This window comes from Ceratotherium simum, chromosome 4 (assembly GCF_057802395.1).
Source record: "Ceratotherium simum simum isolate JZ-2026a chromosome 4, ASM5780239v1, whole genome shotgun sequence".
Lineage (NCBI taxonomy): Eukaryota > Metazoa > Chordata > Mammalia > Perissodactyla > Rhinocerotidae > Ceratotherium > Ceratotherium simum.
Window position 1 is genome coordinate 49956158 of NC_141903.1, and position 17283 is coordinate 49973440.

The 17283-nt window shown below is 34.7% G+C and overlaps 1 protein-coding gene across 15 annotated transcripts in view; it reads right to left on the reverse strand.

Moving 5' to 3' along the window:
- The window catches only part of CSNK1G3 (casein kinase 1 gamma 3), a 112885-nt gene that overhangs the window by 58604 nt on the left and 36998 nt on the right, over positions 1-17283 (reverse strand). For all 15 annotated transcript variants that reach the window (XM_087429870.1, XM_087429869.1, XM_087429871.1 and 12 more), the window contains 3 exons: positions 11946-12371; positions 4867-4907; positions 455-524 (listed from right to left, as the gene is read on the reverse strand). In XM_087429870.1, the coding sequence (XP_087285996.1) occupies positions 455-524; positions 4867-4907; positions 11946-12123 (289 nt within the window). In that variant the 5' untranslated portion in view covers positions 12124-12371. The remainder of the gene's footprint in view (positions 1-454; positions 525-4866; positions 4908-11945; positions 12372-17283) is intronic.

Consider the following 17283-nt stretch of genomic DNA (forward strand, 5'->3'; position numbering starts at 1 on the left):
ACAATACAGAATAATCTCCCCATCTCAAGATCCTTAACTTAATCATGCCTGCAAAGTCTTTGCTATAAGATAACATTTACAGGTTCCAGGGATTATGATACAGATATCTCCTATGGGGCCATTTTGCAGCCTACCACAATGTTATAATTCATTCCTATAACTATAATATCACCAAAAAGGCTAAGACTATGGAAGCTACATGAATCTCATATTCTCAAATTAAATATTTTCACAATGTTCTCTACTTATATTAGCACCAACACAAAAAACTCCAAAAAGGTCAAATTTAAAATAAAAAGGGAACATGAAGATTCTAGTAAGAAAATGTCTAGTAAGCACAACCTTAAGAAGCGATTCATTGTAACCAAATTTAAAATACTATTCTTTGAAACTAAAGAGTTATTATCATGACAATCCATTTTATTACAAATTTAAAATTAATATAAAACTTTACCTCCAGATCCTAACTGCTTGTAGAATCTGTATTCCAAATGTAGCTGTGGTGCTCTGGATTTCATAGGCTCCTAATTAAAGAACAAACAAAAAAACTATTTAAGTTATTAAAAGATCACTAGGCTCTAATTCCAAATGTTATAAATCCTGGTATCAACACTTAGATAACGTAATATTTTATTAGGCATCTTTGTCTCTCTAAAGTTAGATCCATATAAAAATCAACTTTACATTCAATGGAAAATAAATTGATGCCATAAATGTACATAAGGTTAAGTGCCTATTAGATCAAGCATTAGGAAAATCTATGATTCTTTGACCCTGAAGAGAAGTATAATCCAAACATTCCTGACTAGGGGAAGGGTGTCCTTACTCTATTTCTCCTGTTCCCAGGAATTCACGTCTGAACTGTATATTTCTGATGTAAAGGTTCTAGGTTAAAGTGAAGTCATAGAAAAGTAAGAAAGAACAAAGATGGAGATATGAAAGTTTCGAAGGTAGCAACAATATATTTTTAAAACTTTTCCACTGGGGTACAACCTGCAATAAAACACACAGTTCGTAAGCGTTAGGTCCACGAGCTTTGTTAACTATATATACCCCCGCAACGACCACCTCAAAAAATCTTTAGAACATTTCCCATCCCTCAGAAGTAATCACTTTTTGACTTCTATCACCTTTGGACTAGTTTTGTCTGTTGTTGGGTGTCATATAAATGGCATTATACAGTATATGTTTTACACGTATGTGTCTGCCTTTTTTCACTCAACACAACGTTTTTGAGATTTATATATACACACATACACACACATAGAGACAACATAAACAGAAGCAACATAGATTTTAGATCTAGGAAACAAATAATAAATGTGTGAAAATATCTGCAGAAAACAGCAAACTATAACAGGATAACATAGGAAATTTGAACAAGATCCAACAGGAAAGGAAAAGAGGTAACAAAATTTAAACAAAACAACAGAACTTCAAGAAATTAAAAAAAAAACTACAATAACCAAAATTTAAAACTCAGTTTGCCAGCAGATTAAGACAACAGAAAAAAGAATTTGGAAACTGGAAGATAGATAGAAAAACGTCTACAGAACTAGAAAATTATGTAGAATGCATCTATATAAATTATACAGAATGCACTATTAAGGAAGAAAAACGGAAAATACCAAAAAAAAAGATTAGAGATCTGGACAATACAATGAGACAGTCTAATATGCATTTGATAGGAGTCTCAGCAGGAAAGAAGAGAAAAGTGAGCAGAGGCAATAACTGAAGAAATAACTGCTATAAATATGAAAGATAACAAACCACAGATTCAAGAGGAATGTGAACGCCAAAAAGAATAACTAAAAAGAAATTTACACCGGGACATATCATAGTGAAACTACAACCAACTACAAAGACTTCAGATAAAGAACTAGTAAAATCCCAGTTGAATGATTATAATCATAAAGATTATTATAAGAGAAAACAATATGCTTAGTTCTTGAGAGGCAGGATGGTAGAATAGCTAAAAGCACAGACATTGAATCTAAACTGTGCTGATTTTGAATCCTAAATCCACTACTTACTAGCTGTATGACTTTGACAAGTTACTTAACCTTGTTGTACTTTTCAGTTCCCTCATCTAGAATAGAGAAATTAAACTTTGTCTTTCTCATTATATATATATATATACAACTTAAAACAGTACCTTCACATAATGAGTGCTATATTACCTGTAATTCTTCAGTAAAAGTACATAACCATAAGATGTAATAAAGGATGCTCACTTATGCAATCACAAGTGAAATTAAATACATAACTTATCAAATCATTAATATTCCTTAGGTAAAAACAGAAACCCAGATCTACCTTAGCTGAGTCAGTTACAAGTCAGATACAAACTTGATTCCAGGACTTCACTAGTAGTAAAATTTTACTATACCACCATATAAAAAAAGTCACCTCATCACAGGATGACATTTTCATTTTTCATGAACAATAGGTTACTATGTAAGTGCAAACAACAAGATATGAGATTGGTGGCTGAGATGAAATTAACAAATTACCCTGAAACAAACTATCAATTTGAACTAGGGCAACATTAAATAAATGTAAAAACCTTTATAAGAGATAACAGAGCTGAAAGTAGTCACTGAAATCTGCTCTGTGAACACCACTGTTATCAAATAATGCCTTCATCTGTACCAAAGTACAAAAACCAGATAGCACTGAAGGGATACAGACATAACATTTTCAAGTAATTACTTTTAAGGCAAGGTCTGAACAAAATTATGTTATCTGTTATAAACAGATACAATAGATACAAACAAAAAATATACAAGGACATTTTATATATATATATATATAGAGAGAGAGAGAGAGAGAGAGAGAGAGAGACAGTAAACTAAGTACCAAACTACGGCCCAACGGTCTATGTGAAAATTTTTCTGTTCTGCCAATATATATTTTGGATGAATTTGAGGTTAACATGACTCTATACCATACTTCAACCTTAAAATACTACACATAGATCCAAAAATATTCCCAGTTCCCACAAAGAACACCGAATAACCACAACTATTATATGTAGTGCTGATCATTGTGCTTTAAAAAGGGATAAATCAAAGCAGAAGAAGAATGTTCAAAAGCAAAAGAAGAAGAAAAATAATTAAAGGGATAGTGATATGGCATAAAGATAAACAAGTGATGCATGTATACATACACAAGAAGGCTGAAAGATGACATAATAAATGTTTACTAAGGCATCAATGGTGTCAACAGGGTAAAGTTCCAAATCTGAAAATAATAGGACCTAAGCATCACCACTTAATGACTGAAACAGAGAAGGAAAGGTCAGCCTAAAGCAGTGGCTCCTGTTTTGACACAATGCTTTCTTTGCCTTAACATACCAGTTAAGTATCATTCACATGCTCCCATGAGTGGAGCTGCTGTCTACAGGCTGCTGCATCAATAACACAGAATATGAGTGTTGCCACACCTCTACCCTTGTGCACCACTCCCACTCCCAACACTGTACAATGTCTAGATCCTAGACCACTGGCCTAGAACATAGGAAGAATTCAAAAGAAATGAAAGTCAGCAATGTCCATTCAAACACTGTCCAGTCTCTGGGTCCTGGGCCTCCCTATTGTGACTCATACAAACTAACTCTCCTTGTCCTGAGTTCATGCTTATAAGGGAAACCTTGTAATTTCAAGTTGCTTTTCTACGTAGATCAGCCTATAGAAAGAAAATATATCATTTATACTAATTTGGGCATTCTGAATCTGTAATAGTAAAATACCTCATTATAAATTAGAAATTAACTCTTCCTAAATATTTACATCTCTGAGAGTTTGATTGATTGTGTGAATCGATTACTGCGAATTCACCTCTGAATAACAGTAACAATCTTAATGAGATGACCTAACCAGATTTTCTGTTATAAAAGCCAAAGACCAGACCGTAAAACCAAGGTGAACTTATCTAGGTAAATGCCAGTCCCAACCCACATGTCAACCAGCCAGTTTCTCCTGGTGGCACCACAACCCTACTGTGCATCTTTATTTCCCAGTGAAAATAAACAGCATTTGTTGCAGTGAAACTTGGTCTACACTCACAAAGATACTTAAAATTAAGGAGTACAGTATTCTAACTCATCCCCAAAGTTTTTTTATTTCTCCCACTTGTCTCTTCCTCTAACAGTCTCTCCTTATATATTAATCTCACATTACCCTAATAACAGTGGTTGTACTGGCAGAGACAAGATTGAGAATGGCAGGCAGACTGGAAAAACCAAGCCATGCTTAACCTCAGGGAAATCTGGCTGGCAAACCAGATAGAAAAGTTGTGCCAGAAGAAATTATGCCTTATAAAAATTCCCAGATCCCAACTCTTCTAAAAAAAGCTGTCCTACAGCTGTGGTACCGGGCACATTCAGAACTTCAGAAGAGGCTCACAGGAGTTTGCTTTCTCTGCTATCCTCCACTCACATCAAGCATTTCTGAACCCCTGAAGGTCAAGCAATAGTCAGCTCTACCACATATAAAATATCAATATAAAAAGAGATTTTGGAAGCTACCTGGAAATATATTTTCCAAGACTGTAATCCTGAATACTAAGGACACTTTCATCCAAATGCTTGATCGGAAAGAGAAATCTTGCTTTCTAATTTTTATCGAATTAAAAATGCCAATATGTCAGCTTCCTTAAATTAAAAATAGTACCGAAATTCAAAAATTCAATTCTATAATGCTGCCAAAGTATAGGGACTGAGTTTTCATGACATAGACACAGACATGCTATACACTATCATACACTTGAGAGGCATGATGATGTTAAGAACTTAATAACAAAAGATCAGTTATGCACATCACTTTCCCAGTAATAATTAAGGAAAAATAAGAAACATGAACTTACCAGTTTAATTGCCACATATTCATTTGTATATAAATTTTTTCCTTGAAAAAGAAAAAAAAAGTCAGATTCTACCAGTAATTAATTTTTAAAGGAATATTATGTAAAACAGTACTATTGGTGGAAAAAACACACACAGCATCTTTAAATGAAGGAGAGGTTTTTGCTTCTATTTAGCTAAAACCTCAGTGACAAGAAAATATTCAATTTATGATCAACTCAATGATGTATTTAGTATTTCACCTGGATTCAGAGTAGAAGGTGATACTAATAAATACTTTAGCCCACTTACAAAAGTGGAAAGATTCTTAATTTGTTGGAATATTGTACACAACTCAGAAAGTAATCAACAGTCAAACATATGCTAAACTAAATGTCAAAACCAGAACTCAGATAAAAACAGGAATACAAAATTCCTCTCCCAATCACCACCTCATTTTACATCCTTCATTATTATGCGGTGTAATTTTATTAGGGCTCATATATAATCTAGTAAATATATCAAATACATAGAAAAATCTGGAATATACTAAAAATGAAAAAAAATAAGAAAAGTATTTTTCAATAATTGGCTCTGACAAAGCAGTTAACTACTTCAAGGGGAAAAAGGGTTATAGCACCTCAACTTATAACCAAATTAAATTCCAGATATTTTAAGAGTTAGATATAAGCCACAAAACAAGAAAAAATATTTATCAGACCAATCTATGGAAGCCTTTCTGAGCACTAAAAAAGAAACACAAAAAGATAAAAAGATCAGAAGATTTTATACAGATTTTATTGCATAAAATATTTTAAACTTTGGGGCCAGCCCGGTGGCACAAGCTGTTAAGTGCACGCGCTCCGCTGCGGCTGACCAGGGTTCGCCGGTTCAGATCCCGGGTCCGCACCGATGCACTGCTTTCAAGCCATGCTGTGGCGGCGTCCCATATAAAGTGGAGGAAGATGGGCACGGATGTTAGCCCAGGGCCGGTCTTCCTCAGCAAAAAAAAAGAGGAGGATTGGCAGATGTTAGCACAGGGCTGATCTCCTCACAAAAAAAAAAAAAAAAATTTTAAACTTTTGTATGTTGAAAAAATCTACCATATACAAAGAACAGGTAAATGAAAAACTGGTATAAAGATTTAATATCATTAATACGTAAAGAATTCAAACAAATTACAGTAACCTTTGGTATTGGCAAATTGAAAATAATGTACAAAATTCCAATGGGTCAGCATCTGTAGCCTAAGTAAAATACTACGGAGAATTCTGGAAGCAATAAGTATACGAAGATAATTTAATATATAAATTAATACGTTTCTTTACAAGTATAGTAAAAAGAATAAAAAACAGAACCATATGTGACTTCAGAATTTCCAGTATTTTTTCAATAAGCATGTGCTATTTTTATGAGAAAAACAGAACAATGACAGTTGTTTTTTTTAATTATTTATTATTATTATTATTATTTTTGCAAGGAAGATCAGCCTTGAGCTAACATCTGCCAATCCTCCTCTTTTCCTTGCAGAGGAAGACTGGCCCTGGGCTAACATCCATGCCCATCTTCCTCCACTTTATATGGGACGCCGCCACAGCATGGCCTGACAAGCGGTGCGTGCCCGGGATCCGAACCGGCGAACCCCAGGCCACCACAGCAGAGCGTGCACACTTAACCGCTTGCGCCATCAGGCCGGCCCCTGTTTTTTTTAACGATGATAGTAAATGGCCCTGGTCACACTGGCTACTGAACACAGAATAAGCAATCATCAACCGTGACATGTGATTTTCCAGTATAATACCCCTAGCTTCCTTTCACAGAGCAGCTGATGAACGGCAGTAAACCTTCCAGGCAAAATTGCAGTCTCAGATATGTTGCCACCATTGTACAGCAGTGTTTGTTGATACAGATATTATGATACCTTTGTGAATTGTGCCCTTATTTTATAAAAATAAGTGAAAAAAGAAGCATTCATGCTAATGCTAAATAAATAGCACAGGTCTCTTAAACCCATTATAGATGGCACCAAGATGGAACTCAACAGGAGTACCAAAAGTGATGAATGTTAAGCTGTACACAGTACTCATTGAGCCCATAAATGCAAAAAAATAACACTGGAAAACATATATTTTTAGTCAACTAGTTCAGAATTTAGATGTACCTTCATATACATTTTCATGAACACATTACGTATGAAATTTTAGGCTTCCTCTAGAGGAAGTGTATAGTGAACAATCTAATGATACAGTGAGAAACTTAATCTTGAGGAACTGATTGATGTCTAACGAAGGAACAATTCTGTTTTGAATTCAAAGCTGGAATTTATACTTCCTCAAGACATTATCGTCTTTTCATAACTATTTTTATATGCTATTTATTTACAAGCACACAAGGGAAAAATATTCAGAGGACGAGAAGTTAGGTTAAATACAGATTCTATAGAACTAAAATATACCAAATACTTCTAAAAGTACTGTTCTTGTTGGCATTTGTATGGTCAAACGACTACTTGTAGGTCACAGCAGAAAGCACTAAATCCTAAAAGCATCACCTTTTTTTGAACATTAGAGATTCTGCTGAACTTTGAGGCTTATATTTATAAACATATGAACAACGATCAAACAATACTACCAATGCATTTTTGTCACCTAGCATAGGCATAGCCTCACATAGTTGGCTTTTAATCAATATTTGTTATATGCATGAACAAACAAATGATGCACAAAGTATGCATTTATGTGTATAACATGAGTGAGAGGGAGGGAGTGTTTGTGTGGAGGGAATCCAGTTAAGAGAAGGCTCCAAGTAGACTGGTTCCAGTTAACTGCTGTTTTAACCGAATTTCAAAAGGCATTTCCAACAGAGCTTTGTGCCATATTGAACTTGAAAAGATGGTTTTAACAATTTTGTGGTATTTGGGTGGTAATTATTCTAGAAAACTATTTCTACAGAAACTATATAAATGTTTATAGCAGGGACTACTAGTTACCCACCCAAATCCATGCTCCCCCATCTATTACAGAATACCCAAATTTTAAAATGGTTGTCCAGCTAGAAACTACATTTCCAGCCTCTCTTTCAGCTTGGTGTGGTCACGTGATTAAGGTCTGGCTATGAGTGGACATAAGTACATCACTCCTCACTTCCCAGAATGAAAGTGTGCTCTCGTGGCCCTTTTTCTTCTTGCTGGCTGGGAGACAGCAATGACTGGAGCAATCACCTGACACAGAAGCATCATATTATGGATACAGAGGTACCCCGACAGCCCTGGGTACTCTCCCTCCTCTGGTTAGCGTCATGTGAAAGAAAAGTCAACAATTTTGTTTAACGCCACTATAACAGGATCTCTTTGTTATAGCATCATACTCTATTCCTTATTATTACATTTTTCAGTTTAATTTTATAATATGCTTCAGTTAGTAACAGTAAAAAATCGTAAACATAAAAATGATGAATCAACTCAAATCTGAGTATTTATTAGATATATATTGTAAGGCCTGCAGAATTTTCAACAAAACAATTCTTAAATACAAATAATAAAATAAGAAGAGTTATGACCTATACAGGAATAAAAAGAGAATAAACAAAAATAAGAGAAGTTATGGAAATTCCTGTGGTATATTAATTATGTCAAAAGTTACGCTATCTTATTTCAGATGTGGCAACTCATAAAGCAATATATATAACACCCTTGTTCTGTGTTCTTACATGTGATGGGCAATCAGGTGTAGCCACAAGAGGGGACAGGGAAGAGGCTCAGGAAAACAAAGTTTATTATACTCACAGATCCTTGAGAGGTATCAGGAAAAGCACCATGTTTTGGTCAGGTGGAAGAAGACAGGAGCAAGGGGAGAGCATAGGTCAAGGCTTTTATTGGAGTTTCCAGAGGAAAGGCAAGGCAGGGCACATAAATAGTTTAGGACTGGCTAGTTTGAATAATTCTGGTGGCGAGTAATTCTGGTAGTGAATAATTCTGGTGGCCTTTGGGCTACACAGGTGGCCTCTAGTTGTCCTGTACCTGGCCGTGGGATAACTAAGGAAGAGGAAGATAGCCTTCTGCAGCGTAGCTGCCAGACAGAGGAGGTATGGCTCTGGATTGGTTAGTTTGTAGATCAAAGGCACACTCCCCACTAAGCTCTTTGTTATCTCTAAGAATTGGCTAGCCCCAGGAGGAGCAGTCTCTCCCTAGCCAGAAAGGCTTTTTAAGGTGTCAAAACATCATAATATACAGAAAAATAAAAAATATATATAACACAACCCTATATTTAACTAGCTATGTTTGATCTCATTCAGTGCTTGTTGAAAACACTTCTAGGGGCTTCGCTTGATTGTCTAACCTGGAAATACGACTGCTAACATGCAGAATGCAAGGCTTACCACAATTCCATATAAAGATAAAATAAAACCAAAAATACATCAATTCATCATTTTACAATAAAAAACACAGATAAAAATGATAGTAAATACATTTACTTTAATTTTACATTATTATTTAAAATGTTTACCTATTTTTTAAAAATCTCAAGCCCAATTTTTTATGTCTAACTTTTTTTTTTTAATAATTACCTATAAGAGAAATTTCAACAGTGGGTAACACTGTCTTCTTGGGGAATCTGGAAATGGCAGGCAGGGGAGTGCATTCGAGTTTGCATATGGAGGGGCAATTTCTATTTAGTGCCCAAGAGATCTGAAGTTCTATTCTAAACACCATGCAATGTGTGGGACAGTCTTTTACAAAAAAAGAACTGTCCAGCCCCAAATGCCAATAGCATCTTTGTTGAAAATCACTTACCTATAGCATGTATATCTTATATTCTTTCTTACCCAATATTAGCTACAAAAATTTTAGTGCCACGAATCAAATGTTCAAGATGTGTCTATTAATGTGGTTTTAAAGAAAGCACTTCAAGAATTCACACTAGCTTTTAACATTAGCATGTTTATCCAGTTACAGAAAGAATGATGCTTATAACTTTTTCTGTACAGAGAAATCTTTGGGGGCCTTAAAAAAAGGAGTAAAATGCCCCTTTATTTAATAGTCTATCAATAAGAAAGAACAACATATCAAATTAGCTCTACAAGTATATATGATATAAAAAATATACATAAAACAGATACATATATATAGATAATACATTTAAATAAATGTATACAAATATATAATAAACACCCATAAATAGATTATATAGATACAGATAGACATATAGATGAAGGGATAGATAGACAAACTAATAAGTCATCTTATTCCTATTCCTGCTTATTCACAGACTAAAAGAAAGGATTATTTTACTGCTTTTTCAGTAAACAGCATATACAGTTTCAGTATATGGTACATATAGATTCTCATATTGCCCTGGTTCAAATGGTCTACTAGATTTGTTTTAAGTGTGTGTGTACACATACATACACACACATAGATACGTATACATCCGTAGTTATTTTGAAATAATTATATGAAACCAATTTTGAACAAAAATGGCCAAAGTACTATAGGGCTACAGTCATATACACAAAGAGAGAGCAATAGATGGATACAGTACAAATACATATATGATGTAATATATAGCTGTAGAGCTAATTTATATAAATTTAAATATACATAAAACATGCTATAATTTTAATTTTAAAAAAGAACAAATATCTTGACATCATCCTTTAAAGGAGCAGAAAATCATTATTTTCCTAAAATACTCAGGTATAATACTGGTCCTTTTACATTATCATGCAAATTTAATCTTCACAATCACCTAGGAAGTAGGTTACCTAGGAACACATAAGTCATTTACTGGTAAGGACAATTTTTATATTTTTTCAGTGTATTGTCAGTGCCTAATCATGCTTCATACATGATAGATGGGCAATAAATTCTGAATGGAAGGATGAATGGTGCTCAAAGTTAGACAAGTTAAGTAATCTGGTTTTTCTAACTCCAAAATCAGAAACAGTTTAAGAATTTCAAAAGATCTAATTCAATATCCTTCAAAAAATAAAATGTAAAACATTTATCCTTTCAAATATTTGAGTCCCTACTAAAATGCAAGAGTCTGCCAGTCACATCATATTACAGCTACGTACAAAGTACGTCATTGCCTTTTATTGGCTTGCTTCATTCAAAGATTTAATATACATTAACTACACAAAACAGTAATAAAATGAAGCAGTAACTACAAATTAGGGTGTTTTATAAGATGAAAAGGAGAAGTAGTTGAGTAGATAAACATACAATTGGATTTATACCAAACAAGCGGGGTTGGATCTAAGAAAAATTGTGAAGCCAAGTTTTCTCTTTTTACTTCTAAAGTTTCCACTCTTGGTGGTCCGTTGATCAGGGCTCTCAAGGAACTTCAATACTGACTCCCAAATAACCATGCTGCCCTTCTAGTTTCTCTTCAATGAAGACAGCCACATCACTACTGTACAAGGACTTAAAAACCTAGATTTTGGTCATAAGTCTGTCATTAAATTGTTCTGTGACATTTGGCAGGTAACTGTTCCTTACTGAGTTTCAACTGCCTTAAATGTAGAGTTAGGAGGTTTAATTAGACTAATGTTTCCCAAACTTGCCTGATTATAAAAATAAACTGAGTCAGTACTTTGTATCCCTTGTTAAGCACATTGATTCCTGAGCCCCACCCTTGGTATTCTGGGCGGGAGGGGGTGGAGAATAAATTACAACAATGTAAATTTCACTGATTTGTATGCGGTTTCAGTGTATTACCTTGACTTTAAGCCACACATATACTCCTAAAGTGATCAATTACTAAATGTTTTCAAATGTGAAAAAGTAGCCTAAATATCATTCCTAAAAATACACTGCAAAGGCTTTCCCAGCACCTATTTCAGTCTCTTGGGGCTTTTTAATTTACTTTCTTTTTTCTCATATTCTGGACGGTTAACTTCAAGTATAGACATTCCTATACTAGGGAACTCCTTACAAATGAAAATACAAGTACATAAGAAATTTCCAACATCTATATTCTTTAAAATCACCACAACATTTAAACAACTAAACAATTAAATAACCAAATCATTTTCATTAGAAAGTATCTTTCATTAAAATAAAAACGCTTCCAATATAATGGAATAAACAAAATAGTCTTACCTAATCGTAATTCTCCAAAATTGCCACATCCAATTTTTTTTCCAACTCTAAAGTTAGGTCCAACCATTAAAACTCCAGAGGACGAAGACCCAGTTCCTCGAGTATTGTGTCCCGACCGACCACCAGGTCGTGCCATTCTATCATCTGATTTGTCCTTGTCTTTCTTTTTATTATCCATATCAAGTTTGCGGTACTCCACTTTGAATTCTTTAATCAAGACAAGCACACTGAAATAGGGTATTGTGAGAATAGGTACATCACTAGGTAACTGTACCAGGTGGGTAATGTTAACATTCAAATTGCAGTAGGTAGTCAATTAACTGGCACGTGTTCATCCCATTCGTAAAATTTTTCTCAGTTGTCTTTTCAGCAAAACATGTCTTCAAAATTATCTTTTCAATGATGTGAGCTGATTTTGATAGAGAGCTAGAATGTTAAGAAAATAAAATTAGTCAACTTAGAGAATTAAAAAACATATGTTTGGGAAATTAATAACACAATGAAAGTTTAGGCAATGGATTATTGCTATTGTTACTGCCCACTGAAATCAAACCACAGCAGACTCTTAAATTAACCATTACCCTTTATTCCTCTACTTTAATACCAAAGAGATCACAAAAACAAAACAAGGAAAAGATCAGGGATTCAGTTACTTCTTAAAAATAAAAAACTACAAAATGTATTGATTGTTTCCTAAGCCAATATACATTCACTAACCTACACCTTCCAACTTAAAATCATTTCATTTAAAAAAAATACTCAAAAAATTCCAATAAGTCAATATAAGATTTTCAATGTAAAAGCAGAAAAACAGGATACATTTTGCAAATTAGCAAAAGATCTTAATAAAAATATCTTCCACATGTTCATACATTTAATAATTTTCAGCCTTTTCAAATATACACTCTCATTTGATCTTCAATTATTCAAATATTTATTGCCCATTAATTATATATGGGACGGGAGCTCAGAAGTGATACTACAAAGAACCTTCTTGCTACTCATGAAGGAAAACAATTAATTCTTATGTAACATTTAAACTAGGCCTTAAAAAATAAACATAGTGGCAGCCCCCGATGGCCTAGTGGCTAAAGTTTGCACTCTCCACTTCAGTGGGCCAGGTTCGGTTCCCGGTTGTAGAACCACACCACTTGTCTTTCAGTAGTCACGCTGTGGCAGCATCTCACACAGAACAACTAGAAGGACTTAAAACTAGAATATACAACTACATACTTGGGCTTTAGGCGGGGGAATGGGTGGAGGAAAATTCGCAACAGATGTTAGCTCAGGACGAATCTTTCTCAGCAAAAAATAAATAAATAAATATAATTTCACAAGGTTAAGAAGTGTTGGCAGGCATCACCCTTATGAGGTGAAGGCAGGTTTCAAATGTTCTAATATACAGATGAAAGCACTAAAGCTCAAAATAATTTTTGAAGGCTTCTGGAGGAGCCTGCCTCATTCATTTTCTCTAGGAAGTTCACCCATCAGACATACCTCAATTCTGTGGTAAACGCGCAAGCTTAAATAATCCTCCTACTTTTGTTTGAACAATTTGAATGCATTTCTATTCTATGCAATTAAAGAAGCTTTGACTTCAAAAGATAATCACTAGTAAAGAAACTAGGATCATTATCAAGGACTTCTGATTCCTATTTCTGAAATTATTTGATTATATAATGCAATTATAACAAGGGTTGAAACAAATAGTATTTTCTGATTAATTTTTGGCAACTCCCCAAATATGCAATTAGCTCTAACACCCAATCTATTTATAAAGTTTCTTATTATATTTGCCATACTCTTATTTTAGAGATGAAACTGTGAGCATCTGTTAGAGTTTTACATATGCTGTTTACTCTGTTTCCAGCCATAATAGAGTAACTGATACCGAACTTCCTTTCCTGCCGTAAATAACTATAACACTGGACAAAACATATGAACCACCTGTTTTCAGGCATTGGATACCGGCAGTGCAGACTGTGATCTTTGAGAAAAAAGAAATATGTAAGGTGAGTCCCACCTTCATCCAAGCTCTCTGGCTAGGGACAATTTTCTGACCAAGACAGGGAGGTGAAGATCAGGCAGTACACAGTAATCACAGAATTTGAGGCTGCTGAAGTGAAGAGAATTTGCAGGACATGGTACTGAAGGTGAGGCAGTTGAGCAGTGTTGAGGATAAGGGACGGTAGGGCAGAAGGCTAGGTGACATGTGTGGGGGGCAATACTCTGAAATACCTAGCAGACAATGGCTACTGTGGGTTTAAATGAAGAATGGGGATACTAAAGACTGCACAGTGCTGGGAGACCTTTAAGTTCCAATCTAGTCTTGGTGAAGGAACCTCATTAATATCCCAGGAATTCAGCTGAGACACCACAAAGACGAGGTCCTGAGAGTAAGGACCATACCCTGGAGTAAGAACTACTCTAGACTGGCCCAACTAAAGCCTAAAACCAAGCCAAGATAGGATTAAGAATAGCTCCAATTAAATTAACTGCATTCCAGAACAAAACTCAACATACTCAAAAAGACAAAATAACCCAGACCATCAACAATGTTGAATTTGTAATGCCCAAGATACAGTTAAAAATTACCAGACATGCAAATAAGCACTAAATGTGACTCACAGCCAGGAAGCAGAGCTGTCAAATGAAACAGACTCCAAGACGACCCTAATATTGGAATTAGAAGACAGAACTTTAAAACTACTAAATAGCTGTTAAAGTTCTATTAAACTGAAGAAAGAAAAAACATTTGAAGAAATAATGGTGGAAAATTTCCCAAACTTGGGGAAAAACATTAATCTACAAATTGAAGAAACTCAGCAATCCCATATGGGATAAATGCAAAGAAAACTAAGCCTAGGTACATTAGTGGTCAAAGTGCTAAAACCCAAAAATAAAGGAAAAATCTTGAAAGCAGACAGAGAAAAACTACACAACACATAGAGAAACTTCTAACCTTATTAGAAACAAGGAAGGCCTAAAAGAAAATGGGATGATATTTTCAAAGCAATGAAAAGAGGGAAAAAACTTTCAACTCAGAACTCTACATCCAATAAAGTTATTCTTTAAAAACGAAAGTGAAAGAAAGCCCTTTTCAGACAAAGGAAAGCTAAGAATTAGTCACCAGCACACCGGCACCACAAGAAATACTTTTTTAAATGGTACATTAGGCTGAATTAAATCACATGATACCAGATAGAAATGTGAAACTTCAAGAAGAAATGAAGAGTGCTGGAAATCAGAAATCATGTCCTTAAAGGATCAATTACTGTTTAAAGCACAAATAATTTTTTACTGTCATTTATAACATACGTGGAAGTAAAATATATGACAATACAAATGGTGGAGGGGGGTTGGCAAATGGAATTACACTGTTTTAAGATTCTTATATTTGTGAAGAATGATGTGGTTCAATATTAATTCTAAGTAGCTAACGACAAGAATGCATATTGTAATACCTAGACCAAACACTAAAAATTAAATTAATTCCAATAGGAATAGCTAAAAACCTAAGACAAGGAATAAAATGGAATAATAAACATAAACAATAAACAAAAGGGGAGAAACAAAAGACATTTGAGACAAAAAGAACCAAGAGTAAGACAGTAGACTAAAAATATATACATAATGGGCCAGCCCAGTGGCACAGCAGTTAAGTGTGCATGCTCCGCTTTGGTGGCCCAGGGTTCACAGGTTCGGATCCCGGGCATGCACGGACACACCGCTTGTCAAGCCACGCTGTGGTGGCGTCCCATATAAAGTAGAGGAAGATGGGCACAGATGTTAGCCCAGGGCCAATCTTCCTCAGAAAAAACAGAGGAGGATTGGCATCAGATGTTAGCTCAGGGCTAATCTTCCTCACCAAAAACAAAAACAAAAATAAACATATAATAAAAATGAACCATATCCTTCCATAAAAGGCAAAAATTATCAGACTATAAAAAAGCAAGATCCAACTATATGTTATCCATAAGAAACAACTTTGGGCCAGCCCGGTGGCTTGGCGGTTGAGTGCGCGCGCTCCGCTGCTGGCGGCCCAGGTTCGGATCCCGGGCGTGCACCGACGCGCCGCTTCTCCGGCCATGCTGAGGCCGCGTCCCACATGCAGCAGCTAGAAGGATGTGCAGCTATGACATGCAACTATCTGCTGGGGCTTGGGGGGAAAAAATAAATAAATAAAATCTTTAAAAAAAAAAAAAAAAGAAACAACTTTAAATGCAAAGACACACAGACTGAAAGTAAAAGAATAGAAAAAGATATACCATGCAAACAGCAAGTATAAGAAAGCTTGAGAGACTAGGATATTATCATACAAAGTAAAAGTCAAAACAAAGGAGTATCTCGAAAGATATAGAAGTCTATTTCATAATCACAAAAATATCAATTCGACAGACATAAAAATCATAAATATTTATGACCAAAATGAAGCAAAAACTTAAAAAACTAAAGAGAAAACGATAATCACAATTGAAAACGTTAACATTGTTCTTTTAGTAACTGATGAAACAGAAGATAAAAATATCGGTATGTATACTGACACAGTAGACCTAAATAACACGAATGAACTACACTAAACTAATTGACATTTATGAAACAGAGCATCCAAAAACTGCAGAATATATTTCCTTTCAATGTTCACCAAGAAAGATCATATGCTATCATAATTTAAGTCTCAAATAACTGAAATATTACAGAGTATAGAACAAAACAATTAGATAAGGAATCAATAACTATATGATATCTGGAAAATTCTGAAATATTTGAAAATTAAACACACTTTTAAATAATTCATGATTTAAAAAATATTTAGGGAAATTAGAAAAAAATTCTAACAGAGTAATAATGAAATATAACAAATTTTGTAGGTTGCAACTAAAGCAATGCTTAGAAGAAAATTAGAATTTTTAAATGGCTACCTCAGAAAAGAAGCTTTTAATTGATGTCGAGGTTTTCTCCTTTTTTTAAAAAGCTAGAAAAGAGTAAATCAGATACAACTATACAACTTGAAGAAATACTTTAATAAATCTATTGTTAATATTCCCTCATATGAAAATATAGTCTCAATGAGTGAAAACATAGGAATTCTCAGCAGATAAATGGTAAAATACCAAACAAAAAAAAGAGAACCTAGAATAAAAAGGATCATATCTGAAATGAAAAATTTCACTGGATACACTTAAAAGTAGGTTGCATAGGGCCGGTCCCGTGGCTTAGCAGCTAAGCGCGAGTGCTCCGCTACTGGCGGCCCGGGTTCGGATCCGGGCGTGCACCAACGCACTGCTTCTCCGGCTCTGCTGAGGCCTCGTCCCACATACAGCAACTAGAAGGATGT